Here is a 19,471-nt window from a genome sequence, read left to right as displayed (position 1 = left end):
TCTGGAGAAACTGCGGTAGGGATGATGCCTGCTCAAACTATACCCACAGCTGGCGCAGGTTCCCATGGTAAGTAGATTTTTAGAGTCCAGTCACCATTGTTAATCAGATACCTGGCAGTGTGTTCCTGCAGAGCAGTGAGATGCAGATGGGAGGGAGTGAAAGCAACAGGCTGCCAGTTGAGCTCCTTCCAAGCCACAGGGGCTGCTTTGCCTTTCCTGCTGGCAGGAGCGCTCCAACAGAGCTGTGTGAGCAAGCTTGCTTCCACTCGCCCGGCCCCAGCCATGCCCCCTGCCTGACTAGGAGGGCCAAAGGCTATAGACTTATTAGCCTAATGGTTAATCAGGCTCTGGACACATGTGGCTGTCCCTTGCCAGCTTGTTCGGGCTAAGGGACTCTTTAATTGTGATAAAGAGGTTCAGACGTGGCTGCAGCCTGAGCTCTTGGACCCTCCCACCTCAACTTCTTGGACACCACTATCAGCTTCAACAATGGAACCCTACAGACAACTATATACAAGAAACCCATGGATCACCACACCTACCTTCACAGATCCAATAACCACACAAGACACACCAAGAAATCTGCTATCTACAGCCAGGCTCTCAGATACTGCAGAAAATGCTCTGAAGAGAAAGTCCAGAACACATGCCTTAACACACTTAATACTGCCTTCACTGAACAAGGATACTCCACTAAGGAAGTAGATCTCATCATGAAAAGGGAAACCCACATCCCCAGGAAAACCTTCTTCAATACTGGAAAAAACACCACTAGCCTTCAAACAACCCCCCAACTTCAACAAGGTCATCATCACAAGCAAGTTCCCCACAAGTTGGGCACACCAATTCAAAGCAGTAGCAGACCCCTGTCAAAACAACAGATGCAAAATCTGAAGACATATCTCCACTGCTATGATGGTCGATACTCTCCAACCACAATACAACTTTCATGATCTGTGGGTCCTACACATGCCTATCACAGCAGCAAATGCCCCAACAACAGCAACTACTACGCTTTCAAATTAACTCACATAAAAATGATAAAAGACAAAAACACCCTGTCACCCATGGGCAAACACTTTTCAGAAAATGGCCACTCCATATCTGATCTATCAGTCCTCCCCCTCAAAGGAAACCTGCACAACACTTCAAAAGATGAACCTGGGAACTTAAATTCACAAATTGTATCTAAAAAAACACAAATTTAAGAGAGATGTCTGTTTTATGATCATTATGACAACTTGTAACACATCCATCTGCCTAGCATCAGAGGGGTAGCCGTGTTAGTCTGGATCTGTAAAAGCAGCAGAGAATCCTGTGGCACCTTATAGACTAACAGACATTTTGGACCATGAGCTTTCATGGGTGAATACCCACTTCGTCAGATGCAACTGGTGGGTAATTCATCCACGAAAGCTCAATGCTGCCAAAACGTCTGTTAGTTCATAAGGTGCCACAGGTTCTCACTCCTGCTATCCCCTGCTACTGACCCCTCCATGTCCTGAGAAACTCAGAGAGTTTAACTGGTTAATTTAAGTGGTCTCCTACAATGTTTGTGGAACTCCTTATCTACAATCTGCCCACCTGTGATTAACAAGAACACCTTGGTTTCCTTCTAGCAAGACGCTGAAGAAGAGCCTATGTAAGCTGAAAGTGTCCCTTTCACTAACAAAAATTGGTCCAAAAATTATTACCTTCACTCATTTCATCTCTCAAAATATCCTGGGACCAACTATGCTACAACAAACTACAAACATCACTCAAGTAGACATTACAACACACTCCCTCTTTCTTCGCCCCTCCTCCCCCCAAAGAAATCAGTCTATTTCCTCTCACAGGCAGGAAGAGAGGAAGTAATAGAGTTTGTGACAATGTGTACCAAGAGTATTTCTGTATAATGCATATTTTGACCTGTTCAAAAAACGTGATATGTGTCTAGATTACTGGCAAATGTAAAATATCATGATGCTTGATATACTGGCCAAATGGAAATTATGGGATTTCAAAACATAAATCAATTGTAAATGCCAGTAGTCGAGCCCTCTGGTGACCCATCCCTACTCCTTATCCGACATAAGAAGCTGTACAGTCCAGCCACCGTATATCAGCACCGTCAAGGAGAAGAGCATTCAGTGACAGGCTCAGGAAGTGCAGAAATGACAATTGACTACTGTCATTTCTCATAGACTGAAGGTGTGACGGGTTGGGTCATAGAGACCTTCATCGAGGGATGCACACCTGATGTGCTGAGATACATAAGCCTGTTTTTTCCGCCAGCTGGGACTTCAGTACTCTCTTGTGAGTCCAGACATACGCGAGCCCTGCTGAAACACAGACCTAGATCCGAACCACAGTGCTTTCGCTTCCAAAACATGCGCAGACTTAACGAAAAGCTTAGAAAGTGCTCCTAGTCCCCTCTAGGCGAACCTCCAGGTACCCTGTGGGCATTCTAGGGATTGTTCTCGCCATTGGCGCGAAATCACACTAAATAAAATCGTTTTACCCCCTCCATAATTACAACTTATACAGGGAAACCATAAATGTCTGCCTCTATAACACTGATAAAGCAGACTCAATGCACGGCCAGCGTTTGCCTCTGCCAGGTAGATTACTGGTACTTTGGGTTAATGTATATAAGCATGATGTTATGTTCCTATATGAATATTTAACATATTCAGGAATTTTGAGATAGGTTCTCTGAAGTAATACAGACAGAGTAAAAAGTAAGTTACCAAGCAAATAAAATAAATACATGCCAAGTCTGCACGCTAATACCAGTAGAAATCTGCCGATTAACAGATAAAAATCTCACCCTGATGAGAATCTCCAATAAGCTTCTTTCAACAGACGGCACTCCTTTCCTAGCTACCTGGGCCCCATCTTCCCTGGTACAGTCTTGTTCCCAGCTAGTCTTATTGCCTGATGGTGTATAGCTGGGGTTCCATATGACTGGACTACCTTTGTTTCTTTTCTCATCTCGCCGCCAATATAGCTTGGCACAAGGGGGAAAATCTTGTTGTCTTTCTGGGCGCCCCAACCTCTCCATCTAAATGGAAAAGCTAGGTTTAAGATGATTCCAGTACCAGGTGACATGGTCACATGTTCTGTGAAACCCTCAAAGCCTCAGTCTTACCTAGCGCGTCGCACTACACCAGAAGTTCCTTGCAAGTAAAACATGAGCCATCACTAGTCCAATTGTCAATGGTTAAATGGCAGCCAATCAAGAACTCCAAACCACCCGTTAATGGCCACACTACATAATTACAATAGGACCTCAGAGTTATATTTCATATTTCTAGTTTCAGATACAAGAATGATACATTTAGAATGATACATTTATACAAATAGGATGATCATACTCAGTAGATTATAAGCTTTGTAATAATACCTTACAAGAGACCTTGTGCATGAAGCGTATTCCAGTTACATTATACACACTCATTAGCATATTTTCATAAAATCATATGGAGTGCAACATCACAGAAGGGATCCTAGTGTTGTTTACTTACAAGGTTGGATCTCAGTGAGAAAACTATCCCAATCGTTATAGCTGCCTGCTGTGTCCTGCAGACACTTCTTACCGGTACACTATACTGCCCCAACTTCACTTCTTAGACCAGGCCTTAGAGAACACTGGTCTGTGTAAAAAATCCACACCGCTGAGAGACTAACCTTCCCCCAGGTATACCCAGCACTAGGTTGACAGAAGGATTCTGTCTATCTACCACCTGTCAGGGAGGTGGATTATCTCCACTCACAGTGGCTACACTGAAGAGCTTCAGTGGTGCAGCTGCAGCAGTGCAGCTGTGCCATTGTAGTGTTTTAAGTGTAGACATACCCTGAGTTGATTCAATTCTGTTTGTATTGCCTAAGAGGAAAGCCTGTCTAACTCAACTTGTAATGAAGTGGAAGATTAGATGAGGCTATGCATATTTGTTTAAAATATTTTTCTCTAATTCTTTTTTCCATCAGCTAAGTAAAATAGTTGTTTTTAGGAGAAGGGCTAAGGCCCAAATCCTCAGCTGTATCCAGGCACCTAAATCCCATTGATTTCAGTGAGAGTTAGTTACCTGTGATACCTCTGAGGATCTGGGCCTAAGTGTCTGGAAATCCACACTAGTCATTGAGGGCCAGATTTACAAAGGCATTAAGGTGAGTAAATACCTTTGAATATCTGGCTTTTTGTCTCTGGACAGACTCACAAAGTGACCCTAACCAGAAGGGTTTACAAGGTAACAGAAGGGTGGGCAGCAAGGCATTCACCCTTGCTTTGATCTGGAAGACCCTTGATTGTTGACTCCACCCCACAAAAGTGAGGATTAAGGGGCCATGGAGAAATTGGTGTTGCAGGTATCTTATTAATGTGTTACAGATATTACTTTTATTTTAAAATAATTATGAGGATATGAAATACATAAATACCTAAACAGATAGAAAGCACTCTCAAAATGTTCTATATACATGATGTAGTACTGCATACAGTCTAAAAAAATATTGTAGTGGAAATGCCATTGAAGACATGGTTCTGCCTTTGCATATGAGTGCAAAACATCTAAAATATTACATTTGATTAATTTTGTGCTGCTTGAAGAATTTATGCACATTTGCATGATGGAATTTATGAGTATTGCATTGCTTGTGGCAGTATGACTGACTTTGCAGGAGTATTTAAATTTGTAATACTTTTATGAGGCTTTATTTTATGTAAGGTGTTTTAATAAAAATATTAATTAAAAATGAAATTATGTAACATTGCCCCAAACCATTCATAAGTGGTTTACACTTAATACTTCAGTGTTTCTGGGTGGTAGAAAAAGAGTGGAGCATGCTGAGTGAAGGAAGACATACTGCTGCCTGCCACCATTGTGGACTGTATACAGAAGAAAGTACTTTCCCTTTGTTCCTCATTCACTCTAATGCTGCACTTGATATATAATTATCCTCTCCTCCCACCCTTCTGTTCATTTCTTTGCTTCCTTTGACTATTGGGGGCATGGGGACCCTTCCACAATCAGTGAATTTTGGCATCCTGCCCAAAATAAATCCATGGTAGGTCTTTGCTTAAACATGCATGTGTACGGAACATAGCCTATGTCAGTTCTCCAATCATATGTCATCAGCAGACTGACCTCAGTCTGCCTAAATTAGTGGAAGAGGTTAGGAGAAGAAAATAAGATCTAAAATTAAATCACTGATTTTAGTGTTTTATGACAAAGTTTTACTGTAAAAGACCTAACTGCACTGTAAATATGTGGTTAATGTTGGGGAACAGTTATACTAGCATTTTAAGGTAAAAAAAAAAAAAAAGGAAATGTATAGGAAATATTAAAGTGACTCAGAATATTAACTCAGTTTAAATAACTACAGGAGAATATGATAATGATCTACAAGATACCTAAGGAAAATGAAGGATGAGTAGCAGAACATAATGTTTAGCTGTGAGGTGTATTAGACTATGAAATAATCTTGCAAGAAAATAGATGGAAACCCAGTCACTTAACACTAAATAGAACAAAACACTCCTACTATAAGAAATAATCCTGCACTGGGGAGAAGGATAAACAAGGATACTAGCAAATATGTCTTTCAGTTATAATATAAAAGGCACACAGAAAACTGTATATTCATGTTTGCTGAGTTACTAACATTTTATTAAATATAAACAGAATACTTTAAAGTATATATTATTTTCTTACATGTATATTACAAAAGATTGACAAATCCGAAAGGTGATGGAAAACAATAAATTGATTTATAGCAGGGTTATTTATTTTTTTAAAAAACGTTATAAAAATTCATTTCTATCAGTTCATTCTGTTTGGCTCATTTTTATGGGATGGTATATTTCTGAAGGAGCTACGTGGTAGTTATGTATGCAGGTCCATTTAAGTATGCAGGAAATTGAAGTATCTATTTGAAAATTCTGTGTAATTATATAAGAGAACAGTGGGAAAGCAATTAAAATGCACCCCATAAACCAAGGTCACTCATATAGTTTATTTTTTGATTATAGGATTTTATCAAAAAATATATCTTCATAATAAATGTAGTATGATTACTATGTTGTTAATGTACCAAGATTCTTGACAAATATATGTACGAAGTATGAGACTAAAGCAGTAATACTAAGTAATTCATGTATTAAGTGCAGCTTCTGCTTATGCGAGTTAGAGTTAATTACAACTGTACTGTGATCACTATGGAATTACTGTGTAACTACATTTTAGTTAATGTACATGTATTATGAAGTATATCCAATCAGATATTACAGAGTGACTGCTTTTGCATTCATAAATGCATGTCTATTTTTCTATAAACCTATAGCTGCTTTTCACATTGATATGGATACTCTGCCAAGATGTTCCTACATGAAATGAAACAAAATTATAATGGTTGCATTTTATTTCACCCTTGAGTTCCATCTAAAGATACCACAGAGAAACCAATTAATACTAGTGTTATTAATTTGTAGTGAATAATATCCATGAGACAATTCCTGTCCAGTGCTACATTGGTGTGCACATTCGCTATCCTTTGGGGTTTCATTTCAAAGCACAACACAACTGAGGATTTCTCCACACAAAGTATGCGAGGAGTGGCCCGTTGGGAGAAATTTGGTATTCCAGTACATCATGTTCACTGGGGCCCCATCTTCTCCCATTTCATACCCATTTCACCCCAGTTACAGATGTTTGGGGGGGGGTCCTGAGCTCAGGACCTTGGTACAGTTGTCTCCCCCTTTGTCCCCTCTTGTCAGCCCTGAATAGGAGAGAAAGGTGGAGGCAAGCCTGGTAGTGGGCACAGATATGGTCAATGGTCGCACAAATTACATATATCCACTGGTCAAAACCAATTTAGGAGGTATGATGTGACCACTTTTAGAGTTTGTCTTCACAGAAAAGTTGCACTGATTTAATTTAAGTTTAAAAATGAATCTAGTCTACTATAATTAAACAGTTCAACTAGTTGTATTGGTTTCGTTTGTGTGTGCAAATTTACAGGCCAATTTATAATGAATGCACTTACATCAATTTCTGAACCCTACAGTCTTCGAACATTTTCTTTCATCATTGTGAACATCTATTAATTACACTATGTTTCATTAGATTCAGATGAACACAAATAGTGTCAGTTCTTCAGCAGCATGCAGATATGCACAGAATACAAACTGAATATATTAATTGTTGTTGTTAGCGGGTTCTTTTCCTGCTCCTAACACAACAAACATCACAAGCCTTCCTTTGGCAAGATTTCTTGTAAAAAAGATTCAGCAAATTAGCAAAACAATTAGAAAAAATGTACTCATGGGTATGATCAAGGCAGACTTCACTTGAATCATATTGTACCTCAAGTTGCATCAACTGTATGTATATATTAAAAATTGCTTTTTTCCCACCAGTAATAGTCCAGGTAAAGATACATGTCTGCCAAAGTGTAAACACTGTTTCATTTTTCATTATTCCTATTGGGATTTTTCTCCATGTATAGGATTCCTAAAAACTCCTTGAACAGGATTTCACAGAATAATACTGATGGTGGGTAGTACCTAATTCAGTTTATCAGGATTGCTTTCCATGCTGTAAAAAGCAACTATTCTAGACAGCTGAAGGAAGAAGCTTTTTAAGGCCCCTTTGCTGCAATGTGTTAAGCACCTGCAGACCCCTCTGCTCATGTGAAGCTCCTGTACAGAGCCCTGATTGAAGTCAATAGGACTCCATGTGGATGCAGAGATCCACTTGGGTGCAACACATTACAGAACTGAGGCCTTAGTACTGACAAATTCTCAAGCAGAGTTAATGTCGAATGAGCATGGAATACTAAAACAACTGCAATTCTTGAGTGTAACCAACAGCAGTGGGTCCAGTCTGCTACTTGTGTATCACATTTCAGATACTATCCAAAGGCAATAGTTTGTTTCTGAGCAGTGAAGCAATTTACAAATTATATGAATTTTTTGTAATATGTTACTTTTGCATCAGTCACCATAGAGATTTTAGGAATTGCCTTTACATCTTATTGTATTGTTGTTCATAAATATTTTCCCATGACATCATTCTAACCTTATGTCTAAAGTCTACAGCATACATGTTTCATTTAAGAATTAGTATGTGGAAGATAACAGATTTTTTTGAAGCAACGGGATGTTCAGAATAGATATGTAGGGGGTGAGAAACAGACCAATATCAATTTCACATATATGTAATTCTATGAAGTGTGCCAACTGAAGGTAGGCAAAAAGGGAATCTAAGCTACTTTGCCTTTTCTTTGTTGTCCTACACGAGTACTGAACTTTGCCATCAAACATATCATATAGACATTTAAAGTTAGCAGTCCTCCATGACACTATTAAATTCATCAGGTTAGGAAAGCGTAGGCATAATAGTTGGCAGGGAAGAACTAATAATGGACAACCCAAAGAAGGCTGAGATGTTTAATGCCTATTTTGGTTCAATCTTCACTGAATCAAATAGTTTATCCCAATTAATATTAACAAGAGGGAAGGAACACAAGCCAGAATAAGAAAAGAACAGGTTAAAGAATACCTAGATAAAGTAGTTGTATCTAAGTCAGTAGGGTCTGATGAAACTCACCTTCAGGCTACTTAAGGAAATAGCTGAAGCAATCACAGAATCATTAGTAATTGTCTTCAAGAACTCAGAGGATGGGTGAGTTTACAGAGGACTGGAGAAGGGCAAACACAGTAAGTATTTTCAAAAAGGGGAGAAGGATGGAACTGGGGACTTATAGACCAGTCAGCTTAACATTGACACCTGGAAAGATAATAGAACAAATTATTAAACAATCAGTTTATAAGCAGTTAGAGGATAATAGGGTTATAAGGAATAGCCAACATGGATTTGTCAAGAACAAATCATACCAAACCAACCTAATTTCCTTCTTTGACAGGATTATTGGACTAGTGCAGCATTTCTCAAACTGGAGTCTGCAAACACCAGAGGGTCTCTGAGGGTATTTCAGGGGGTCTGCAAGCCGCACTGATCAACTTCTCACCCTACCTCTATCTCCTGGAGGCTACTGAAGCCAAACTGGGAGATTTTAGGTGCAGCGGAGCTAAGGCAGGCTCCCTATCTGCCCTGTCTCCTCACCGCTCCCAGAAGCAGCCAGCACATCCCTGCGGCCTCCGGGATGGGGGGCAATGAGAGCTATGGGGGCTGTGCCTGTGGGCAGGGGCAGCGCACAGAGACCACCTGCCTTCCCCCACCTAGGAGCCGCTGCCTGAGAGACGTGCTGGTTGCTTTTGGGAGCCACCTGAGGTAAGCATCGCCCAGCCGGAGCCTGCATTCCAACCCCCATCCCGGAGCCCACACCCAAACTCCCTCCCAGAGCCTACATCCTGCACCCCCTCCTACAGCCCAACTCACAGCCCCAGCCTGGTGAAAGTGAGTGAGAATGTATCTAGTGGAGTGCTGCACAAGTCTGTCCTGGGACAAGTGCTTTTCAGTATTTTCAGTAATGGAGATTATGCTTATAAATTTTGCAGATGACACCAAGTTGGGAGGGGTTCCAAGCACTTTGGAGGACAAGATTAGAATTCATATTGATCTTGATAAATTGGAGAATTGGTCTGTAATCAACAGATGAAATTATGTAAAGACTAGTGCAAAGTGCTACACTTAGGAAGTTAAAAATCAATGCACAACTACAAAATGGGGAATAATTGGATACGCAGTGATACTGCTGAAAAGGATCTGGAGGTTACAGTGGATCACAAGTTGAATAAAAGCCAACATGTGATGCAGTTTCATAAAAGGCCAATACCATTGTGAAGTGTATTAACACAGTGTCTTATGTAAGACACATAAGGTAATTGTTCCACTCTACTCAGCACTGGTGAGGTCTCAGCTGGAATAGTCTGTCCAGTTTTGGGCACCACGCTTCAAGAAAGACAAATTGGAGAAAGTCCTGAGGATAGCAACAAAAATGATAACAGGCTTAGAAAACATAGGCCAAGGAAAAGTTGAAAGAACTGGACATGTTTAATCTTGAGAAAAGACTGAAAACACTATTATCAAAAGGATGGTAATCAATTCTTCTGCATGGCCATTGAGTTTAGGACAAGAAGTAATGAGTTTAATCTACAGCAAGGGAAATTTATGCTAGATATTGGGAAAAGCTTTCCAACTGTAAGGGTAATTAAGCACTGAAATAAGCTATCAATGGAAGTTGTGGAATCTCCCTCAGTGGAGACTTTTAAGAACAGGTTAGACAAACATCTGTCAGGTACAGTCTTGATATACTTGGTCCTGTATAGGGGGATGGACTAGAACTAGATGACCTCTCTAGATCCCTTCCAGCCTTACATTTCGAAAAGTGTATGGAATGGGAATTATAAAGAATTGGCCTGAATGGGGATAGGGATGGAAATTGTCTAGATTGTTACAGGCCTGGCCACAAAGCAACTATTGGAGATCAAAATAATATATTATGTTTTAGTGATTCAGGAATCTGTGAGTCTTAAGAAGGGTAGTTGCCATTTTGAAGAAGAAAAACACAACCACACCCTTTGATCTTGAACAGGAGTCATTCTCTTCAACAATCAGCCAACCTGAAATAGATTCCACAACTGGCATCTACATTTCAGGCCAGAGAATTGCCAGACAAACCCTCTGCTTTGACTCAGGTTTACTGTGTGGTGATAGGATGGCCAGTCCGCCGGAATGATTTTTGGCATTTTAATTAAAATCGGAAAATATTTTTCACTAATTTTATGTAATTTAAGAAGAACATGATAGGCAAAAATTGTAAAATGTGGGGCCAAAACTGTACTTGATATGTAAACAGCTGAGGGATTGCTTTATGGAAGAGCTTACAATAATGAGGATGTTGCAAACATATCAATAAGTCATCACTATTTTTGTTAATTAAGGAAGCAATATTGCACTTATAATGATCAAAGATCCTTTATGTGTCCCTCATCACCATAGTATCTAAGCACTTCATACTTCCTAAATGCCTTTTGATGACTATCGAAGTCAATAAGAGTGGATTTTGAATGTGGATTTTGAACCTGGTGTTACATGGCTGATTACGTGGAGTACAAGAAAAGAATCATGATAAAAGTTCACTTAATAATTATTTATCTTGTCAAATATGCTTTTCAGGTCCTAAAATGGTAGAAGTCCATGGTCAGCAATTTCAGATCAACTCCATAGATGGCAAGCCACTTTTTACAGTGGATGAAAATGAAGTTGTAGTTGGTACAGATAAACTTCGAATCACAGGTTCGTAATAGACATTTAAGAAATGTCTGAAAAATGTGTTTCCACATATAACTAAAACAAAACCACACACAGTTCAGCTAAAAAAACATTTACATTAAACCATGTGCATGTTAATTCAAGTTCTATCTTTAGTTCATTAGGAAAGGGAAAATTTGAAAATGTTCTGACCTTTATCAATAAATTTAATTGATGGGTTAGGAATGTCATTATCATTATAATGGGGTTTGCATAAACTTCACCCTAAACTAGCTCCAGTAGGTAATAGACATTGTGCCTAAGCTATTTTTCTCATCTATTTCTTATTTTAAGTACACATGGTAATTGGTAAACTAAGACTGAAGGAATCCTGCATGGTCTTATTTGTGTAACCATTTAGACTGAGAATTCTAAATGGAACTTTTGCCAAGTTCTGCTGTAAAATAGTGATTTTTTATACCTTCTTTCAAAGTGACAGCATGCTTTTATTTCACCTTGCCTTTGATATTTACACCGCAGCACTTCATTAAGTATAGTGCATTTAAAATGTCACTTACTAAAAGACAAATTTGCCTTGGACGTTATCAGATCATGTTTGAATAGTTCTGCACATCATTAACATTAATACAGAACAGTAGTTGCTATGCTTTTATTTGACTGCATACATAAAGACATTTTACTCTGCTCCATTGTAAATTAGTACTTACATTATCTGTAGCCACTAACAACATTTTCCAGGTCTAACTTGCTTTAATATGTACATATTAAAGTTTAGTTGCTCTGGATTTAAATTGGAATAATTGATCAAAGAAAATACTGATGTTGCCATGTAACTTACATTCAATTTCAGTTTCCACATTTTAGAACTTAATTACAACTGTCATATTTAACTTGCTTTCATTATTAATACTCTAAAATCTTGAGGTCTTAATTTTAATAGATCAAGGCAAGTTATTCCACCGTATAAAAATATAACAGTAGCAGTTAGTGTACAATTAGCACTTCTAAGACAAAGTTAAGTTAAAATATGTGTTCATAAATTATGTTTATTGCTCAGGGTTATATATTAAGATTTTTTGCTTTTTAACTTACCAGTAATTGAAATTACAACTTTATTTAACCAGGGAACCACCTCAAATGATTATTATATGCTCAAGGGACACCAAATTTTAACAAAAAAGCATGTTTAGCAAAGATATGAAAGACTGGACAATTGTTAATTGATTTTGAAAAGGTCTATCTGTGCACAAAGTCAGAATCAGTCATACATTCATTGAAATAATGATGTTAAAATATGTATTCTACTCCTTTTTAATCTTCTAGCTGGCAAAGATAACTGTGCAGTTTCATTGGTATTATATAGACGTATAAGGCTTGATTCCCTTTCACATCACTGCAAATCAGGAGTAAATCCATTCAAGTCAATGAAATTGTTCCAGTATAAAAAAAGTTGTATAAGTGAGAGGAAAATCAAACCCACTATAACAATTTTAAAAATAAGCTCTTTTTTAAAGTATTACTTGTTCATTAAAGACAATGTTATCAGTTTTGTGTAGAACATTGAGTAAGCTGTGGACACATGAGATAGTTTCAGGCTTAAAAAACACGTCAAGAATATTTTGTAATACTGTATCTTTATGTACAATATAGTGACCCAACTTCTCTTCTCTTTGCATCTCTTATATACCTTATTCATCAACATCATCATCATCACCACCACTCCTGCATTGGTCATTGGGGCACCATCACTGATGAGCAATCAACCAATTGTCTCCACCCCTGACAATTGTGTGTCAGTGCTTGAGTCTCCGCGAAGTCCATTCCTGTCCACTCTTTTCTGTTGTCAATCCATCTCTTCTTCTCTTCCCCAGTACTGTCCCTTAGAGGATGATCTTGGATAGGCAAGATGATCTTGTTATATGGCTGTACCACTTCATCTTGCGCTTCTTCAGAGTCATCAGGAGGTCTTCATATGACCTAGCGCATTGGGTGATGATGTTGTGGACATCTTCATTAGTGACCTGGTCAAAGTATCAGAGGGGTAGCCATGTTAGTCTGGATCTGTAAAAGCAGCAGAGAATCCTGTGGCACCTTATAGACTAACAGACGTTTTGGAGCATGAGCTTTCCGTGGGTGTGATTACCCACTTCGTCGGATGCATGTAATGGAAATTTCCAGGGCAGGTATATATATGCTAGCAAGCAAACTAGAGATAACGAGGTTAGTTCAATCAGGGAGGGTGGTGCCTGTTCTAGCAGTTGAGGTGTGAAAACCAAGAGAGGAGAATTGGGCAAGCCTCCTCTACCAGTTTCTCTCTTGGTTTCACACCTCAACTGCTAGAACAGGGCCTCACTCTCCTGATTGAACTAACCTCATTATCTCTAGCTTGCTTGCTAGTAATATATATACCTGCCCTGGAAATTTCACTACATGCATCCAACGAAGTGGGTAATCACCCACGAAAGCTCATGCTCCAAAACGTCTGTTAGTCTATAAGGTGCCACAGGATTCTCTGCTGCTTTTATGGTCAAAGTAGGAGATGCCCAGGATTTTACGGAAAATCTCATCCCTACTACCTGTATTTTCTTTTCAAGTTCGGTCGTGAGGGTCCATGTCTCCCATGCATACAGAAAAATTGAGATGATCAATGCATGCAGCAGTTTCAGTTTGGATTCCAGGGAGATGTTCTTATTCCACTAAATTGGCTTTAACTTTGCCACTACTGCTGTTTGCATGGTTCTTGCCCGAATTTCTGCCTTGGATCCTTCATCAGTGATGATTGCTCCCAAATACTTGAACTGTGTCACTGCCTCCAGCTCTTGTCCACTGATGGTGAAATGTGAACTGATCCCATCACATTTGTTTGTCATCAGCTTGGTTTTCTCTGCACTGATTTCCATTCTATATTTTGCAGAGGTTTCATCCAATTGTTTCATTTTCTTCGCTGCCTGCCAGGCGATCAATGTCATCAGCGAACAGAAGATTTGAGATTGTTCGCTCCCAAATGCTGGCTGTGCATATGAGATCTTCTAGGGCATCAGTCATCATGTGCTCCAAGTAGATGTTGAACAGTGTGGGCGAAAGAAGGCAGCCTTGCCAGACTCCAACAGTGGTGTGAAACCACTCTCCTATTGTGCCACTGATGAGAATTGCACTGCTGGTCCTGGCATATAGTTGTTTAATTATAAGAATAAGCTTACGACCAACATTGTACTTCTTCATGGTTGCCCAGAGAGCTTTGTGCCATACTCTGTTAAATGCCTTTTTGAAGTCAACAAAGATGTGGTAGATGTCCTGATGGTGTTGTAAGTACTTCTCACATAGAACATGAACGTTGAAAATCTATTCTGTGATACTTCTTCCAGCACAAAAGCTAGCCTCTTCTTCAGTGATGATATTGTCTGCTTGTGGATTCAGTCTGTTTAATATGACTTTCAACATCACTTTGCTGAGATGGCTAATTAAGCTTATGGTCTGGTAACTTTGACACAATTGCAGGTTGCCTTTCTTTGGCAGAGTGATGATTAGTGACTGTGTCCACATGGAGGGCCACTCACCTGTCTGCCGATCTCGTTGCAGATCTTGGTGAGTACATCTATTACTAAACCAGACAGTCTCTACGTAAAAGAATAAATGGACACAAATCAGATGGCAAGAATTATAACATTCAAAAACCAGTCAGAGAACACTTCAATCTCCCTGGTCACTCGATTACAGACCTAAAAGTCATAATATTAGAACAAAAAAAACTTCAAAAACAGACTCCAAAACTGAGAGACTGTCTTGAATTGGAATTTTTAATTTGCAAAATGGACACCATTAAATTAGGCAGGCTTGAATAAAGACTGGATCGGCTGGGTCATTACACAAAGTAAAACTATTTCCCCATGTTTTATCCTCACTCCCCTACACACTGTCCTCACACCTTCTTGTCAACTGCTGCAAATGGACCACTTTGATGACCACTACACAAAGTTTTTTCTCTCCTGCTGTAATAGCTCACCTTAACTGATCACTCTTGTAGAGTGTGTATGTAACACCCATTGTTTCATGTTCTCTGTGTGATATATATAACTTCCTACTGTATTTTCCACTGCATGCATCTGATGAAGTGGGCTGTAGCCCACAAAATCTAGCTCAAAAAAATTGTTAGTCTCTAAGTGCCACAGAGTCTCCTGCTTTTTGGTGGAACAGACTAACACGGCTGCTACTCTGAACCTATTTCTCCTTTGAATTCATAATTTGTCTGGGATGTTGTCAATACCTCTAGCCTTTCTATTCTGAGCAATTCACAGCTGTCTCCACTTCTTCACGTAGTATTGGAAAGTCATCCTCTCCTGTTGAATCTGGGCTGTCTAAGACACTCTAAATCTCCATTGTCTGGTGGGTTGTATAGATCAGACGTATTTTGTCCACCTATTGATGATGTCCCTTTCTCGGTAAGACTGTTCCTTTTCGTCTTGAATTGTGTTAGATTTGGTTCATCTTTCCTTCATCAGATATTTTACAACGGAAGGCTTGTTGCTATTTTTATTATTGAATACACTCGTAATTTAGAGCATGTTTTTCAATCCATATCTCCTTGGCCACCTTCAATTCCTTTCTGTTCTTTTTGCAATCGCTCTGTATTTATCGGCTCCGTCATAAAAGATAGTTAAGGGTAATGTCTCTTTTACCTGTAAAGGGTTAAGAAAGCTCAATGAACCTGGCTGACAACCTGAACAGAGGTTAATAGGGGACAAGATACTTTCAAATCTTGGTGGAGGAAGTCTTTGGATTTGTTGTTTTTTTTAGTTCGTTGTTGCTCTTGGGGCTAAGAGGGACCAGACGTAACCCAGGCTTTCCCAATCTTTCTCAATCAGTCTTTCATGTTTCAAATTGTAAGTAAGAGCCAGGCAAGGTGGATTAGTCTTATGTTCGTTTTCTTAACTTATAAATGTGTCTTTTTGCGGAGGATTTTTAACCTCTGTTGCTGTAACTTTGAATCTAAGGCTGGGGGGCGGGGTCCTCTAGTCTATAGAATCTGAGTACCCTGTAAAGCATTTTCCATTCTGATTTACAGAGATAATTTTTACCTTTCTTCTTTAATTAAAACTTCTTTTTAAGAGCCTGATTGATTTTTTCTTGTTTAAATCAGGGATTGGTCTGAACTCACAGGGATTTGGGCGGGAAAAGAACAGGGGATGGTTAATTCCTCTTTGTTTTAGATCCAAGGATTTGGATTGTGTAGCCCTCAAAGGCAACCCAGGAGGGAGAGTTGGGGGGAATAGGAGGGGATGGTTAATTATTCTCCTTGTTTTAAGACTCAAGGGTTTGGAATTTGTGTTCCCATGGGAAAGTTTGGAGAACAGAAGTGTGCCAGACTTATATCTGGCTGGAGCATTACAGATCTAAGTAGGATTTTACTTGAAGGCCTTTAGTAAGGTCCACGTCCCATTTGTACTCTAAAGTTCAAAGGGGTGTGCGGAAACTTGCAGGTGGCAGTGGTGGATTCTTGGAACCAAAAGCCAGTAGGATTTTTTTCTCTTCTTTCTAGCTGGCTTGGCAAAGCAGCCTGAGGGCAGAGATGTTAGTTGTTATACAAGGCTTTGTTAAGAGAGGCCAAGCTGTGAGCCAGCAGACAGCCAGCAAAGGCATTTACAAGTAGTTGTTTCTTTCTTTCTATCTCTCGGGTTATAGCTAAGTTAGAAAAATCTCTGTAACCAAAGAGCCTGAGTTGAAAGCATCCCAGCAGTAAAGCTGCAGAGGTAGTGTGTAGACAAGAAAGCAGAAATGAGTTCCAAGAAAGCAGTTAAACAGGAAAAGGCAGACTTGGAAGCAGAAAGAAAAAGCCAAAGAGGCTGACCACAAGAAGCTATAGAGATGAAAGAAAAAGAGCTGGAGATGAAACAAAAAAGAGAGAGATAAAAGAAAAAGAGGTGGACCGAGGAGAAGAGGAGAAAAGCATGAACTGGACTTATCCAGGCTAAGCAGGATGGACCAGCCAAACCCTAATAAACCCTTCTCCAGGTACTGTTTTCCCAATCCCGAAAAAATTCCTCGTCACATCCAAAAGCAGGTGATGAAATAACTGAGGCCTCTTAGAAAATTTGAAAGGACTGCCATGAGTACAGAGCGTCCCTACAAACAGTACATGATAGAGCTGAGGCCACAGGCTCAGTGGACCCCTTACAGAAGGTGCGGCTGAAAGCCTAAAAGAACACATGACACATTATGAACTTTTTCAAAACCAAGGCAGAACAGAATGGTGCTAACATTGAGCCATGGCCCGCAGTTTCAAGGCCCTAAGGTGGAAACCAGAGTGTCATTTCCCACACGCTTACCACATGGAAAAGAATTGGAATGCCTGGTATCAGGAGCAGAATGTACTCTCTGGAAGAGCTGTCCCTCTCTAATCAAATGGAGCAGTTCTTAGAGGGCTTTCTGAGAAATAGAAGGGTAACATCCAGATGGGAAGCCAAAACTGTAAACCGAGGCGGGGGGAGATTGGAGCCAGATGGGTTAGAAGTAGAGAAAAGAAAAAAGCACTAGCAAGGGGATAGCGATTATCAGAGGGGGCAAACCGAAAAAACCCTATACTGAGGGCAACCAAGCCCCACCTACACCCAGAAACCCCAACACCCTATTGTCCCACCTCACAACTCCAGCAACCACCTCAAGCCGAGTGACCAAGTCAGTCGGGCGATGTTTAAATGTAATGAACTGGCACATATAAAGGCCAACTGGCCCGAAGCCAGCCGAGTGAGTTCATACACCACCATCCAAACCAATAAGATCGCCAAGGCCCAGATAACTCTCTCAAATACCCTCGGAGCGAGAAACCTAAGAGAGTGGGCAAGAAGAAGTCGCGTGAAAGACGTGGGGCACAAGTGTCAGCTATCCACCAATCCCTAGTGGACCCCAAATTCATCAACCAGAGGCCCAAGTGACAATTTACCCATTCATGTAAAATCTGTAAACTTGCCTACAGCTGAACTGCCTGTCCAGTAACAAGGCTTGTCAAGTGTGGATGCAATGTGGACTTTTGCAGGCAATGACAATTATCCCACCCCATGCTACGGGGAAAGACTTTGGCCCTAGGTGAAGCAGGCCAAGAGGTGGGAATGGTTACACGCAGCCAAGCCAGGGCAAGCTTCCAGATCCCATTCCCTGTTCCTAGCCATCCACAGAAGCCCCCGTCGTTTTACCAGAGACCCGTACAGAGATGGTAACTGCCATCCTCTGCCAACGAACTGCAACAGCCCAAGTGATCCAGTCCCGAACAGAACGAAAAGCAACCAGCAGCAGAACCGTGCCAACCCTGAACACAGCACTTGCAAACCCATCTCCACTCCAACGCCAGAAGGCACCAGGTGCCTGAACTGGCAGAAGCAGCCAGACAACCTAACCTCAAGAAGGCTCAGCCAGAGCATGAAATATCCGCATAGTGCACCAGTGGAAAGCGGTCACATCATAACAGAAAACAACCCCATCACCTACATTGCTTCCAGAGGACCAAGCCCAAGTCCAACAGCAAGGAGAAGCTGGTGTCTCCAGCCTCAAGGAACAGTTCCCAGACTGAGCAGGAAGCAGATGAAGCCTTAAGAAGCTTGGGCGCGCGGCACGGACACCCCATCACGCCTCTCAGCTCTTCTAACCGATCCCGTTTGTTTGTAGAACAAGGACTTTTATCAAGAGACTCTTTCTGGTGACACCAGAAGACTGGCATCCTCCAAAAAACAGTTGGTAGTTCAACTAAGTACGCGGGGAAAGCCAAGCTTTAGCCCAGTGATCATACACAGTGGCCATTCTGGGGTGAACGGAACCAAAGACAGGTGGAAGTCCTTCCACGGGGAGAGGATGGGCAAGTACGTTGCTAATTATGTTCCGTCTTGTGAGGCGTGCCAAAGAGTGGAAAAAGCCCGCAAGACCAGGTCAAAAGCCCCTCTCCAGCCACTCCCCATATTGAGATCCCATTTCAGTGAGTAGCTGTGATATTCTGGTCTTTCCCAAAAAAGACAACCAGAGGAAAAAGCAGTAAATACTGACTTCCGTGACTTTGCTACCCATGGCCGGAGAGTAGCTCTAAGCAACACCAGGGCTAAAACTGTGTGCCAGGACCTAACAGACATTTTTGCCAGGGTAGCTGGCCCTCTGACATCCTTACAGGAGTCAAGAAACTAATTCCTGGCAGGGACAATGAAAAAATCTGTGGAAGCTCCATGGGGTGAATCACCTTGGTTGCCACCCTTACCACCATCAAAACCAATGGC

General features: G+C 40.6%; 1 protein-coding gene across 1 annotated transcript in view; it reads left to right on the top strand.

The window, feature by feature from the left end:
- SGCG (sarcoglycan gamma) overlaps positions 1–19,471 on the top strand; it is a 158,993-nt gene that overhangs the window by 76,168 nt on the left and 63,354 nt on the right. The window contains exon 4 of the mRNA XM_075061665.1: positions 11,124–11,243. Coding sequence (XP_074917766.1) covers positions 11,124–11,243 — 120 coding nt within the window. The remainder of the gene's footprint in view (positions 1–11,123; positions 11,244–19,471) is intronic.

This window comes from Chelonoidis abingdonii, chromosome 1 (genome assembly GCF_003597395.2).
Source record: "Chelonoidis abingdonii isolate Lonesome George chromosome 1, CheloAbing_2.0, whole genome shotgun sequence".
NCBI classification, from domain to species: domain Eukaryota; kingdom Metazoa; phylum Chordata; order Testudines; family Testudinidae; genus Chelonoidis; species Chelonoidis abingdonii.
This window is presented reverse-complemented; position numbering and strand designations above follow the sequence as displayed.